Genomic DNA, 13735 nt, shown 5'->3' with positions numbered 1-13735 from the left:
TGTAGTTTTTACTTGTATTGAGAATACTGAGTTTTGAGACATAACTGTAGAAGTATTAGTATTCATAGCACTATACTGCTACTATTTTTAGGATTTTTTTGTGTGTGAAATCTAGATGTAAATCTTTAACATCATGATAATTTAAAGCCATGAAATGTATTAAAGTTAATAAAAGTTTTTCCTTTTCTATGTGATCATGTTCTTGACACGTAAGAAATCAAGAAGGATGAGAAATACCAAGAATTTGTATAGGGAAGACACTGAAAGAGCATTCATAATGTTCTTCCAGGGAGAGAATCTTAGAATAAGCCTGAGCTAGTTCCTGTATGGTGATTTCAAATTTGTTCAGAGTATTTCCACATCTATATTGCAATATTAATCCATTCCATGCACCTAAATTAGTGTTATGTTCATGTAGAACAGGTGTATTTGCCTGCATTTTGTAACTAATGCATAAATTACTCAATCATAAACTCATAGTTTAGTAATTTTTTTATTTTTTTAATTTTTTTTTTTACTCCTAAACAGGATAATTCAACAGTTACATGTGTTTTTTGGGACTTCAGTAGAAATGGTAAGTACTTGATGTCACCCACGATAGCATGTTGTTTTAGCTGTATCAACTCACATTAATATGAATAAAGGCTTTTATGAATAACAAAACTGTTTTCTTTAACAGATGGACATGGAGGCTGGTCATCTGAAGGTTGCATAGTTAAAGAAAGTAGAGTAAATGAAACAGTCTGTTCATGCAACCACCTCACAAGCTTTGCAGTTTTGACGGTAACTATTAAAAAAAAATGATGCAATCTTACCCTGATTCCAGAACACATTTAAGCATGTTTTATCTTAAGAAAAGAAGAATTCAGGAAGCACATGCCACATGTACCACCTATGAAATGCTACTCAGGTTCTGTTAACTTCCATGTCAGTACATACAGCCGTGCAATTAGTCATGTACTTAAGCTGCTTGTTGAGTGGGGATCCATGAGTTCCAGTACATGCTTATTATACTGTAGCTTTTACATTTGGGCAGCTGTTTATCTTGTAAGAAATACAGATTAGGATCAATCAAATTTAAAACAAGTTTTTAATCAACTAGATTTTCACAATTAGAATCACACAGTATCTCAAGTTGGAAGGGACCCATAAGGATAATCGCGTTGAACTCCCTGCTCCTTGCAGGGCTAAATTGGCTTTTCTGTTTTTCAATTAATCTTTTATAAGATCCATTATTAAGTGGACTGTTTCCTTTTTTGTTTTAATTGCAGAGGGAAAGGTACATTGTGGGGTTTTTTGTTCTTTTACCATTTAATAAGAATGTTATCTGAAATTACCTTCTCTTACGGTTTTAGAATATGTATGGAGATACTCCTTGGGATCCCACACAAGAATTGGCACTGACTTTTATATCCTATATAGGCTGTGGCCTCTCTGCAGTTTTTCTTTCTGTTACTCTTGTGACCTACCTAGCCTTTGAGTAAGTACCTGGTCAACTAAGGTCTCATTATTCTTCCATTGTGATTGCTTGTCTTCACTGCGAAGTCCTTTCTAACATTTACAGGTTCTGTTTCTGTTAATAATGCACAGATTTGTCCAGTTTACCAGGAGGGTGTTGATTCAGTCCTCAGGAATGTTAATCTTGTGGACAAGTGAATTAATTAATTACACAGCAAGAAACGAAGAAGTAGCAATGTTAAATCTTTTATAATGGGTTATCATAATAGAAGTGTGAAGGAATGTGTTTAAGCTACAACGTATCTAGAGCAATACAGAAGTAGAGAATTTAAAAATGCATTTGTATTCTTTCTTGTTTGTCAGAACGCTTTCTTACATTTGAGCCTTAACTATTGAATCTTTCAAACTATGTTTTGGAAATCCTTCTTGAAGTTATTCAGCACACATTTATTCTCTCAGTATCGTGTCAGCAAGGAGTTAATGTGTCTCTATCAAAGCTTTAGATGCCCAGTCAAAAGCCTAATCTAGCTTAGCAATAAACAACCGTCACATTTTGGTTTTTGGAAGTACTGTAACAAGAAGTCCAACATACAGTAAAAAAAGATATAGTACTAAACTCTAAGAATCCAAGTTATTGTTTGTATTTATGAAACCATATTAGAACAAACTTTATTCATACAGACTGTTAATGTAGAAGTGTTCTGTAAATTACTCTTTCGAGGTATAAATGCAATATATGAAGCATTCTATATATAAATGAAAATATATAATCAGTTTTTCTTGGTATTGGTGTACTAAGGACTACAAGAAAGGAATTAAGCCAGGGATCTGTGGACAGTTGATAGAAACTCACTAATTTGTTGGGTTTTTTTAGGAAAATCCGGAGAGATATCCCGTCCAAAATCCTTATTCAGCTGTGTACTGCATTACTTCTACTTAACTTAGTTTTCCTTCTTGACTCGTGGATCACACTGTATCAATCTCGAATTCTGTGCATCACAGTTGCAGCATGTCTTCACTATTTCCTCTTGGCTGCCTTCACCTGGATGGGCCTAGAAGCTTTCCACATGTATCTGGCCCTTGTCAAAGTCTTTAATACCTATGTACAGAGATACATGCTTAAATTTTGCATTGTTGGTTGGGGTAGGTATTTCTCTTATGTTTGGTTTGTTTGTTTGTTTTTCCTTTTGGATGCTAAATATATACACCCTCTTACCAAGTATTTCAGTGAATGTCACACAGTTCAGAAATGAAAATGAAGCAGCTATTAAATGTTATGACCTTGCAGTGACCAGGTATTCATTATCAGTAAATCCAATCCTGTATATTCCACCTTTCTGACATAGGGAAGTCTCCCTCAACTGCAGAACTGAGACTGCTGCAGTGCAAATTGGTAATGAATTTCCTTGTGCAAGTACAATAGAACCGATTTTGAATGCATGAACTTCCATTTCCCTTTACCAGACAGATGGCATCAGTTGTGTTTTAAAAATAGCTACCAATAAGCATATATATTCCATTTCTGGGCTAGCTCTATTGCTAACAAAAAGCAACAAACCAGATCAAACTGGGTAAAGAATGAATTGATTATCCTCTGATTATTATCTGATTATCCTCTCTGTACTTGAATAAACATTATTGAAGTCACTAAAACCAATGTAATTATTTTATTGAAACAGATCTTAAGAAAGTAAATCAAGTACCTTGAATTTGATGTTTTAAATCAGTTTGATGAGTGATGGCATTTGTTGCCTTATTCAGAAAGGTCTGGAGCTAGCTGTGGAGAAGGATGCTGTTTCTTTGCAAGTTACTCTCCTGAAAGTTTGAATGCTCCAGTGTTTAGATTCTTTCACAAATTTCAGTTGCAGGTTGTAGATTCCAGAAAAATATAATAATTTAAGGTCTTCCTAATACTGTCTTTCTCGTGATTTTCACTTATGTGTTTGCTCATAATCTCTTAGGGTTACCAGCAGTAGTTGTGTCCACTGTGTTGGCAGTATCAACAGAAAATTATGGACTTCTAACCACTGGGAAGGTTTCACTTGCATTGTGAGTTAAAGGGAGGTGCTTTTATGGGGTGGGTGCGAGGGACGTCCTGTGGAATTTCTTTTCTTTAAAGTAAAAGTGGGGAAGGGAAGGAAGCAATGGGAGAGCTTTCAGATGGTATAGCTCTACAATATGTCATGTGTTTTGTGGTTAATGCCTATATGAAAGCTCTTACCCTTTAGCCAAAACCCCCATGTTTTACTAAAAAGGCAAGAATGGTTCACATGTGCAACAAGCTAAACCTTTATCTCCTGTTTATTTTACCTACTTTCTGTTTCTGATAATGGTTGACAAGACTGTTCTTGCATTCTAGCTGCTGGATTAAAAACAAAACTGTCTTCTATATTGCTGCTGTGGGATACTTTTGCGTGATATTCCTGGTCAATACCGGCATGTTCATTGTTGTGCTGATCCAGCTCTATCGTATCAAAAAGAAAAAACAACTTGGTTCTCAGAGAAAAAACAGTATTCAAGAACTTAGGAGTGTTACCGGACTCACATTCTTGTTGGGAATTACTTGGGGATTTGCTTTCCTCCAAGTCAGTGTGGTATTTAGTTACCTCTTTACCATTTTCAACTCTTTGCAAGGTAAGTTTATCCTTCATGTGACAGCCCATTGCACACAATATAATGAACAAAACATTTAGAAATGATATTTTCTTGATTCAGCCATGAAGATGTACTTTTAATATATGCTTTAACATGTTAGATTAGCAATGATACTGCTTTACTCTAATGCTATGCTACAGTTATGTTACAATAACATTCAGGAAAGCCAGCTACTAATTATATGTGTAGTATATTTATATCTACTAATATTACCATTGTCAAAATCATACCAAACCAGACACCACTGGAAATGACTGTATTTGTCTAGTCAACAGTTCAATTGTAATTACTCAGTTACTGTAAGTGTTCACATAATAATGCAATTAATGTGAAAACAGTATAATTTCTCTATGTAACCCTAAGGCTTAGGAGGCAGGTCTGACATTCAGCAAAGGGCCATTGAGACACATAAGGCTGCAACATATGAAAGTTAGTGGTCTAACTCTTTAAACATGCCTTTAGTACTTAAGAACATATAGGAAGTAGCTACAAAGGCATGCAGTTTTGTGGAGGCCAGGATGCTACTGGACATCTGCAAAACCAGTTTCAGGGGCTGCAAAAGCTTTCATATAGGAAATTTCATGCACTTTGTGCATTTGTGTGTATGATTCCTCTCATCTGTCTAAAAGAAAAGTACTCTTTAGTATTCAGAGTTGTAAATTTTTTCACCAAAGAAAGGTGTCATTATTTTTTATTAGAAAAGTAAAAAACATGAAAGAAAACCAAAGCATTGTTTAGTTAGAAGTAGTAACAGTCAATTCTGTAACATTCTCTAACATTACTGCTTTGCAGGGTTCTTCATTTTTCTCTTCTATTGTGCAACAAAGGAGAATGTCCGTAAACAGTGGAAAAGATTTCTCTGTTGTGGGAAATTTAGGCTGGCTGAAAACTCTGGTAAATAGAATTATTTATTTATTTTACTTCTGAATGCTTATACTCAGTGTTAACTTCCTAGTATTTGTAATACTTAAAAAAAATATCAAAAAAACATATTGCTACAGTTGCAGTTCTAATTTGTTATGCAAGCTATAATAAAACTCCAAAATTATACTCATTAAAGGTGGTAGTTGATGCATTTCTTAGGTGCTAACATACTGTTGCATTAAGCTGTTAATAGTAATTGGATCTCTTCCAGTGCAGCATAAAGGTGTGTCTTTGCAAAAGACTTTCGATCAGTTAGAAACTGTAAGATTTGTTCCTGCTTCTGAGTCAACTGTGGTTTTACCATTGACTTCCACAAAAACAGGGTGAAGCATAGTTTGAACTATAAAAACAATATATTATTTTATATTATTTTATATTATTTTATTATTCCATAGTTGACTTCTCATAAAGCTATATACTTTTTATACGCTTTAACTTAAAGGATTAACTATACTGTAGTTACTTTTCTGATCTGGTCTGCAGTTGTAAAACTATGACAGTTGGCTGCTTGTCTTAAAAAAGGGACAAGAGAAAAAGGGAACAATTTAAATAATTGTAAACATAAAAATTAATTAAATTATTATGAGAATATAATTCTGTCTAGAATACTGTGAGGGGAGTGAGTAAAGCCTTGTTTTAATTTTAATTCAATTGCATTATTAGCTATATTTTTATATATTGCTTGTATGACTTGTGCTAATTTATTTAACATGTATGTACTGTAGATTGGAGTAGAACTCCTGCTAATCGTTTAAGGAAACAGACTGTAAATCAAGGAGTATTCAATTCTTCTCATTCCTTGCAATCAACCAGTAACTCCACTATCTCTACTACACTACTAATGAATAGTGATTATTCACTGCATGTGAATGGAAATGGTATGTATAATGCAAAATAGTATTTCTCAAGCTCTTTTTTTCGTGTCTTAAAATAGAAGTGCTATGCTCTTTCATGCTATTGAGAAGTGCTGACAAAATATTCATGAGCATAGGCTCTGAATATTTCAAGATGTCCTCACAAATAATACCACACATCTCTTTTAGGGAACTATGGACAAAGTTTTAAAATACTGATTTCTCCTACTCTGTAGGAACTCTTGATTTATATCTCAAATAGGAGGCAATGTTAGTTATTAGAGCTATCACTTACCAGAAGCTGCTGTTACCACTTTTGTTGTCATGTGAATATATGACAATAAACTTCAAGCATGTTTTAAAACAGTTCATATTTTAAACTTTATTAAAATAAATATTGCCTGAAGAAGAAAGAAATACAGGAGAATAACACGGATTGAAAGTATGAAAACAATCATGTAGCGAGTCATATGAGGGAGAACATTAATGGGATGCTCACATGGAAGCTGCTTGTGAGAGAAGTAAGAGAAAGGAGACTAGTTTATAAAATAACCTCAGTGAAGAGAGCACTGCTGAGAGGGCTGCCTTACTGTTGGCTACAGAGTAAGTACTGAAACTGAATTTCTCTGTGGCTCTTTATTTCTCCTGTGGGCCTTTTAAGGATGCTTTTGCCTACCTTTCAGAAGCAAAATTTTCTATCCTTCCTCTTCTGACACAGTATTGGCCTCTAATTGTTAACCTCTGCTCTGTTTGTGAGAGCTTGAAATGCAGGTGTGTGTAGCACCCCAATCAGTTTCACTTACAAATTGGTGTGGCTTATTTATCTATCAAGAAAACTAGATATGCATCCTCACTGAATACTTATTAAAGAATGATCTTTTCTCAATGGACATAATGTAGTTTTTCACACTCTTGCTGGACACACATCATGCTGCTGATTTGAGCTCTCAGTAAAGACAATCAGTTTTTCAAAGAGAAAAATAACTTAGAAATCTGTAATGTATAAAGCCTAAGTTGAGCAAAACGTACAGGACATTACTCCCATGTGCCTGAGGTATTTTTCCCCAATCGATGAAGAGTTGAGGCTCAGATGTCATGCCATCAGTTAGATTGTTTAGAATAAGTAAGACCTGTGTCATAAAACTACTGAGCTGTAATCAGTTAATGTTTTGACCTCACTGCTTCCACCAAAATGCTATTCCAGATGCAGGATTGAATTACTTGCCATGGTGAATTTGGAGAGTCTTTACAGCCTGTGGCTTTACTTGCCCACCAGACTGTATAACTTCATCTCTTCATGGCCATGGCATACTAATATTTCCTTGTTTTCGGTTTTTCTTTTACAGGTTTGCCTGTTTAAGAAACTACCATTAGGTATCACATGGCTGAACTTGCAGACTTCCTCACTGAGGAACAGAAACTACTTTTCTGAATTTGTTCACAGAATGGCTTTATTTTCTTCTCAGATTCTGCTCTAATGTTAGGGCACAACTATTTTGTACTCTCCTTCTAAAATAAAATAGTTGTGGTCAGGCAGGGGTTTTAAAAAACGATATATGCACAATTACAGTGTTAGCAAGTGTGGTTATTTTTTGTCATTTCATCCTTTATCTGATCTGAATCAATTAACAAAACTCTTCTGCTCATCTTACCCTGTTTACCTTTGCATCTGTTTGAGTGTTTGTTGGCCTTTTAATAATTAAATATTAGACTTTATATTTAAGAGGTTTTACACAACCTGTTGGGCTGTTGCTTCTGTTTTATGAGGCCAGTAGCTGCTCAGTAGTTTGGCACGGAATTTGTAACCTTTGTCACCACAAATTTAAGTTCTATGCATTACATTTTCAAAGTGGTAGTAAGCTTTATCAACTAGGAACAAATGTTCACAGCTTATTTAAAAAATGCCACCTCTCATTCCAAAGAAAAGTTTGCCAATGAGACTTTGATGCAACTGATCTGCTGACATCTCCTTGAATCAGCAGGGCAACTGCTGAAAGGTATGAAGTCTGCCTGAAGTGAAGCATAAGTTTCTAGAGAAAGAGTTTGGGTAGACCAACACCAAAACTGTGTGCTTGGCAGCCCTGGCCAAAGCAGAATAGAGAAGAGCAATCCTGCCCAGTCACTCAAGCAGCAGAATCCTTTCTGTAAGAGGAATTAAGGCAGGGAAGGGATGTCACCAAATACTTCTCCCTCTGGTGACCCCAACAAGAGCATCCTATAATGTGGCCCTAGCCTTTCTGGGGGTGTTCAGAAGCTTGAGGTAGTGAGAGAGTGAAAAGGGGAGGGCAGAGCCAAAACTGGATTCTGCTTCAGGATATTGCAGGTATTTGATGAATTGAATCCAAGCGTACTAGAGAGGAGCAGATTTTGATTGCTGTACTAGTCGTCTTTCACTGACTAGAGGTTTCTCACCAGTGTTTTTCTTCCTGGTAAAACCATAAACTGCAAGCAGTTTCTACCTTCACTCCTGTGTCTTTTCAGTAGCTTCACTGAAACAATTATCATGTTTGTATATGAAGGGTTGTGAATATTAACACAAATACCAAACTTACATGTTTTATGTTTTTATTTATTGTGTTTCTGGTACGAATTATAAATTACAGCCCTACATCTGTGTTCTTGAGCTCATTTCTCAGTGTTTAAAAGAATTATATCCTCCCAAAAGAAACACTAGTACTGGTTTTGGTTTCCCCATGGTGGTATTTCTTGTAAGTTACTCCTACTGATAATAATACATGTGGTATCAGGATCCTGGCAGATCTTGTACACTTTACTGCTCACCAAATAAATAAACAAACAAATAAATAAATAAATCCAACAAGCAGCATTTGCACCAATACTTACCATAAAAAATCCTAATTCTTATTAAAGTTATCTGGAATGTGATGCATAGAGGTAGGAGATTCTGCCCAGTCAACTGAGCATTTGTGGAACATGTAATTAATAGGCTGCAATCAGCAATTATATTATACGTGTCTGTTGTAGATTCACCTAAATGTGTAAGACTCTCAGTCTAAATATGGCTTAGACCCATGACTGGAACTTGGACATGTTCTGATTGTCCTCCAGAAATAAATGCTACTTGCTGAGTGCCTTGCAAAGGAAAAAAAAAATAATAAAAAAATCCTTGTTTTCTTAAATGCTTTCTTATTTCAGCAGCATGGCAAACCTGAGAAACCTTTTAAATATAACTTGATAAAGCAAAACTAGAAAGATAAGGGCTTTGTAACTTATCTGGTGATACTTATTCCAAGTTAATGTCTACATTCTGAAAATGGTGATCTTCTCTCCTTAAAATATGGAATCCTATCGTGTATAGATCTAACAACATCTCAAATTCTTACTGATTACACACAGGAAAAAAATTTATGTATATATAAAATATCTACAGAAAAGTCCCACTTTTTGAAATTGTTGCGGGGATAAAAAGAGAGTGCATGAACTCCCTATGGTGACTGAAATAGCATGGGAGACTTGACTCTGAACCTTTTTGAAAGAGGGTACGCTTTTTTGTTTCAACAGGCTATCTGTCCAGTGAGAAGAATGGTGTTTCTTTCATTAAACACAATGGTGATGTGTGTCTCCATGACTTTTCAGGCAAAAAACTTGTATTACAAGAAAAGGATGATACAGGCAGCCAAAAAAACCATATCTCGCTCCAAAGAAGGACTCCAAAGAAGGGAAAACTAAATCTTGTTGAGAAAATGTGATTTCCTTTTATACAGCACTTTGTTTCACAGTGTGAAGTAGAGATTTACTTTAACAGTTCTACATAATGTGAGCAGACCAAGAACTGATTTTATTTAATATATGGTACTGAAACTTGAAGGCAGCCATGCAATGGATTGACAAGGACAATTATGGGTGGGGGTGGGGTGGGAAAGGAAGCTACTTTTACGACAAGGTATCTTGGATCTCAAATTACAGCTGGCACATCTACATTTTTATTTTTCATTAGAGGTTTTTTTGAGGTTTTTTACATTTAAAAGAAGGTTTTGCTTAGATTTAATTCCTTACAACTAAGTTTATCTGGGTATTATGCATAGTAGTATTGTATAAATGTAGGAAGTGAAAATGTGTGCATACGAACGATGCTATCTTTAAAAATTCTAGCTATGCTGTCTTCAACTTTTTGTATGTTGTAGTAGCAACTTGCTAGTGATGTACATAAGCTGAAAAATATCAGCCATTAGGCATCTTAATGATACTTTTATATTTATTTCTTGTAATATAAATTCAGGTATTCCTATGTATAGGAATAATTGGTATTATGTTTTAACTTTTATTCTAAGTTTGCATTTTTCTTTGAGATAATTAACTGTAACATAGAAGAACTTAATTTGTTCAGTAAGTTAAATCACTTACAGGAGTTTAAATATGTTCATTAGATACAGAACTGTAAATATAAACACTATCGGTCTTGACGCTTTGGTGACCTCTTAGTACACCACAGACAGGATAGAAACTAGGTGTCATTAAAGCAGAGTGCCATGAATGAGAAAGTGATAAATAAAGTAGTTAGTAGGTAATTAAATACAGCTAAGTTGTGTTAGTGGCTTGAGTAAGTCAGTGGGAATATTTTATCTTGAATGCTGGTTCCAGAGATTAAACACACTGCCATTTCTCATTTGCAATGATAAAGGAAAGTAGAGGTGTTATTTTTGAAAACAAACAAACCAACCAAACAAACCAAAAACCCAGCCAAACAGATAATAAATGCTACCTGCTATATTTAGTAGCCAAGAAATTGTCAGCTTTTAAAAGGACAGCTCTTGAGCTATTCCTAATGACTATTTCTGCTTGTACTTTGGCCCTTGATTGGCAAGCCGAATCCTGAGGCCTTAGCTCTGTAATTCTTGGAGAAGAATTTAAGTCCCTTTGTGATACTTATCTGGAAAAGCTGGATTTTGGCTGTCCATGCACAACAGCTGAAAGCCCACACAACATTGGGAAGATTCTTTCTGAACAGATTAGCCTGAGCCCTGGTTGTGCCTCTTCCTCACACAAGTGTAGCTGTGGCCATTTCTTTTTTTTCCCTTGTGTTTCTTGGATGAAGGTTGGATACTCCTGGAGCAAGAGCTAGTAAAAACCAGCACCATACTGTGGAATGCCAGATCCTCTAAGGGGGATTTTTTTGGGGCAGATGCATGCTGCTGGTAGGAAGCAAGGGCTTTGCTTTCCTAGAGGTCTTGGTAGAGAGCCCTGGAAACACTCTTCTCAACAAAGAGCATGAGTTAAATTTCTCCTGTCTGGGATTTAGTTGTGGCTCAGGAATTGAACTTCTTCAGTTCTCAAAACGTCTAGGGGTTTAGTATGCAATGTGTGGGTTCTTTTGGTCACCTATGTCCAGGACCGCTCTGAATATGCTTTTAAAGTGAGAAATTAAAATATTTGTTGTATTTATCCACAAGGTTTTAACTGCATGTTAATAAAATACCATTCTGGAATGCTAGTAGCTGGAATGCATTTACGTGAATGCTTTAACTATTTGGCTAACTGCCTTTGCACCATTTCTTGTAAATTTATTTAATGTTCTTATATTTATATTTTCAACTGTAAAATAGTAATAAATTTACAGCAAGTACAACATGTAAAATATGAAAACTTTGTCTGTTAGATAAATGTGTCATTATACTGGGCTGTGTTACAGTTACTCAGATGATAGGAGCTGCAGTGCAGCGTACTCTCTCAGAGAAAATGCTGAACTAGCCCTTACATTTATTATTTATTAAAATATGTCTCCCACATATTTTACTCTTCATGGTTCAAGAAGATCTGTTTTTAGCAGAGAAAACCCTGATGTAAGTCTGTCCAGTCATTGCTTGCCCTCAAGTCTGCTGAAGCTCTTCCACGAGAGTGCTGTGAGCAAAAGCACATAGCTTCAGTAATTAAATTCCCTACGAAAACATGTATTCCACTGTCACTGACCTACTTGGACTCTTCCTTTGTTTTTATTTTTGCACACTGAGGGTGGGGCATCTTTTCTGACTTCGCCACTTAAAAGCACACACATATTGCAGTAAAATTTTGCACCGATAACAGTTTGTTATCTTAGCTCAGTGAATTATTTGTTGTCATTAAACTAGCTGAAAAAGTGTTTGCACATTGGGTGTGATAGTATCCTTGTGGTGCCTGGTCTCTTGTGCACTGCTAAGCAGTTCAGCCATGGCAGCTCAGAGCAAGATGAAAGCTGCAACCGCTTCGCAGAGCGCACAGTAAAAATCTGAGCATCAGCTTGTGGCTTCAGAGCTAACTCAGGGACGTCCGTAAGGATGTTCTAAGCTTAGTCATAGATAAACAGCATCTTCTGTAAAAAGTAGTGCCCTGAAGCAGGCAGCTTGTGCAGAGTTTAGGGGAGAGTGAGCTGGTTCATGGTTTGGGTCTGTGCAGCCTTCACTGACCTGCAGCTGCAGAGCTATGGCTTGGTGGACTTAATGAAGCCCCAAGCAGTGCCCTGTCCCCATCCTGCTGTGCAGTACCTAACATAACATTGTCTGAGCAGATCTTTTAAGACCCTTTTTCAATCATGGCTGTCGGTTACAAAATCAATTAAGTAAGCACAGGGGAAAAAAGTCACAAAATTTACTCCGTTAATGCTGTAACTTCACATGAAGGACAAAAAAAACAACGGAAGAAAATAACAAGCCACCTTTATGAAGTCTGAGTGAATCCCACAGCTCCAGCTACTCTGAAACATCCCTTCTGTGCTTCACCCACCACCCACACTTACCACTGGTTTTCTTCCTGTTGCCAGGAGCACAAGAAGGAACTCACTCAGGTTTTGCAATTGTATGTAACAAGGCTTCTTTTTTCTGTTTTGTTTTGGTTTTGTTCATTGTTTTGGGTTTTTTTTTCTGCATTGAGTCTTTGTGAACTCTCTGGGTCTTGGTTCTCTTTGCCTGACAGGCTTTCTTTCTGCTCACTGCTGTTCGGGAGCAGCAGTGGGAGAGCAGGGGTCATGCAAGGGCAAATAGGGTCAAAAGGGCACATCATGAGTGCCTATGGGAACAGCAGGGTCATTTCCATTTGAAACTTCTAAATTTTGTTTCTTTATGGAGATGGAAAGCCAAGGCTGGGCTGCGTAGTCACCTATTAAAGTCTAGCATTGGTTTTGGCCTTTCACTCTATCAGATCTTAAAGCGGTATTTTTTAAGGCTGACAAAAAAAAAAAGACAAGGCTTCCATCAAAAGCTCTTGGCTTACTGCATTTTGTCATAGGCACTTAAGAAGCGGATGTATGGAACGGCCTTTATTTTCCACAACTTAGCCTGGCTTCTGTGGCTGCAGCTCACGCTGCTCGGCCCGGCCGCCCCCCGGCCTCCCGCAGCCCGGCTGGGGCTGGGGGAGCTGCGTGGAGGTCTGCTGGGCCTTCAGGAAGCTGAATTCAGGGGGTCACCAGGCTGTTTGTGAGGAACGTTTGTCACACCAATGAACAGGCCCACACAGATCCTTCAGCCAAGCACAGTTTGTTTACACTCCTGCAAGAACGGGTGACCTAAACAAGCAGCACACCCACAGTAAGGTGAATAACGGTTTATGATCCCTATTCCCGACACAAAGTTCCCTCCCCTGTTTCCCCACTGGCTGGGTACTCCAGGGTTTGCATCCTACCTGACGCTTCAAATTACCCTCAAGTTTCCCGCCCCTGTTTACACATTCCATTTTAGCAGGTTACTTTTTACCTTTTAAGGTAAAATTTTGACCTTTCTTGCCCCCTGGGCTGTCTTCCCAATTACCAAAATGATCTGTACCTACTGGTGCCATCCTGCCCCGAGCAGCAAGGCAGAAGTGGCTTTGTTGGGTCTGATCTTGGCCACAAATCCTGCTCCATGTTCGGATCCCCC

General features: G+C 37.0%; 1 protein-coding gene across 1 annotated transcript in view; it reads left to right on the top strand.

Annotated features, from left to right (window-relative positions):
* GPR64 (G protein-coupled receptor 64) overlaps positions 1–9601 on the top strand; it is a 42560-nt gene extending 32959 nt beyond the window's left edge. The window contains exons 20-28 of the mRNA XM_009997131.1: positions 529–574; positions 680–783; positions 1356–1480; positions 2333–2601; positions 3420–3507; positions 3818–4092; positions 4906–5007; positions 5763–5915; positions 9414–9601. Coding sequence (XP_009995433.1) covers positions 529–574; positions 680–783; positions 1356–1480; positions 2333–2601; positions 3420–3507; positions 3818–4092; positions 4906–5007; positions 5763–5915; positions 9414–9601 — 1350 coding nt within the window. The remainder of the gene's footprint in view (positions 1–528; positions 575–679; positions 784–1355; positions 1481–2332; positions 2602–3419; positions 3508–3817; positions 4093–4905; positions 5008–5762; positions 5916–9413) is intronic.
* Positions 9602–13735: the final 4134 nt, after the last annotated feature.

This window comes from Chaetura pelagica, unplaced genomic scaffold, assembly GCF_000747805.2.
Source record: "Chaetura pelagica isolate M959 unplaced genomic scaffold, ChaPel_1.0 scaffold80, whole genome shotgun sequence".
NCBI lineage: Eukaryota > Metazoa > Chordata > Aves > Apodiformes > Apodidae > Chaetura > Chaetura pelagica.
Note: the sequence above shows the minus strand (reverse complement) of the source record. Positions and strands in the feature narration are given on the sequence as shown.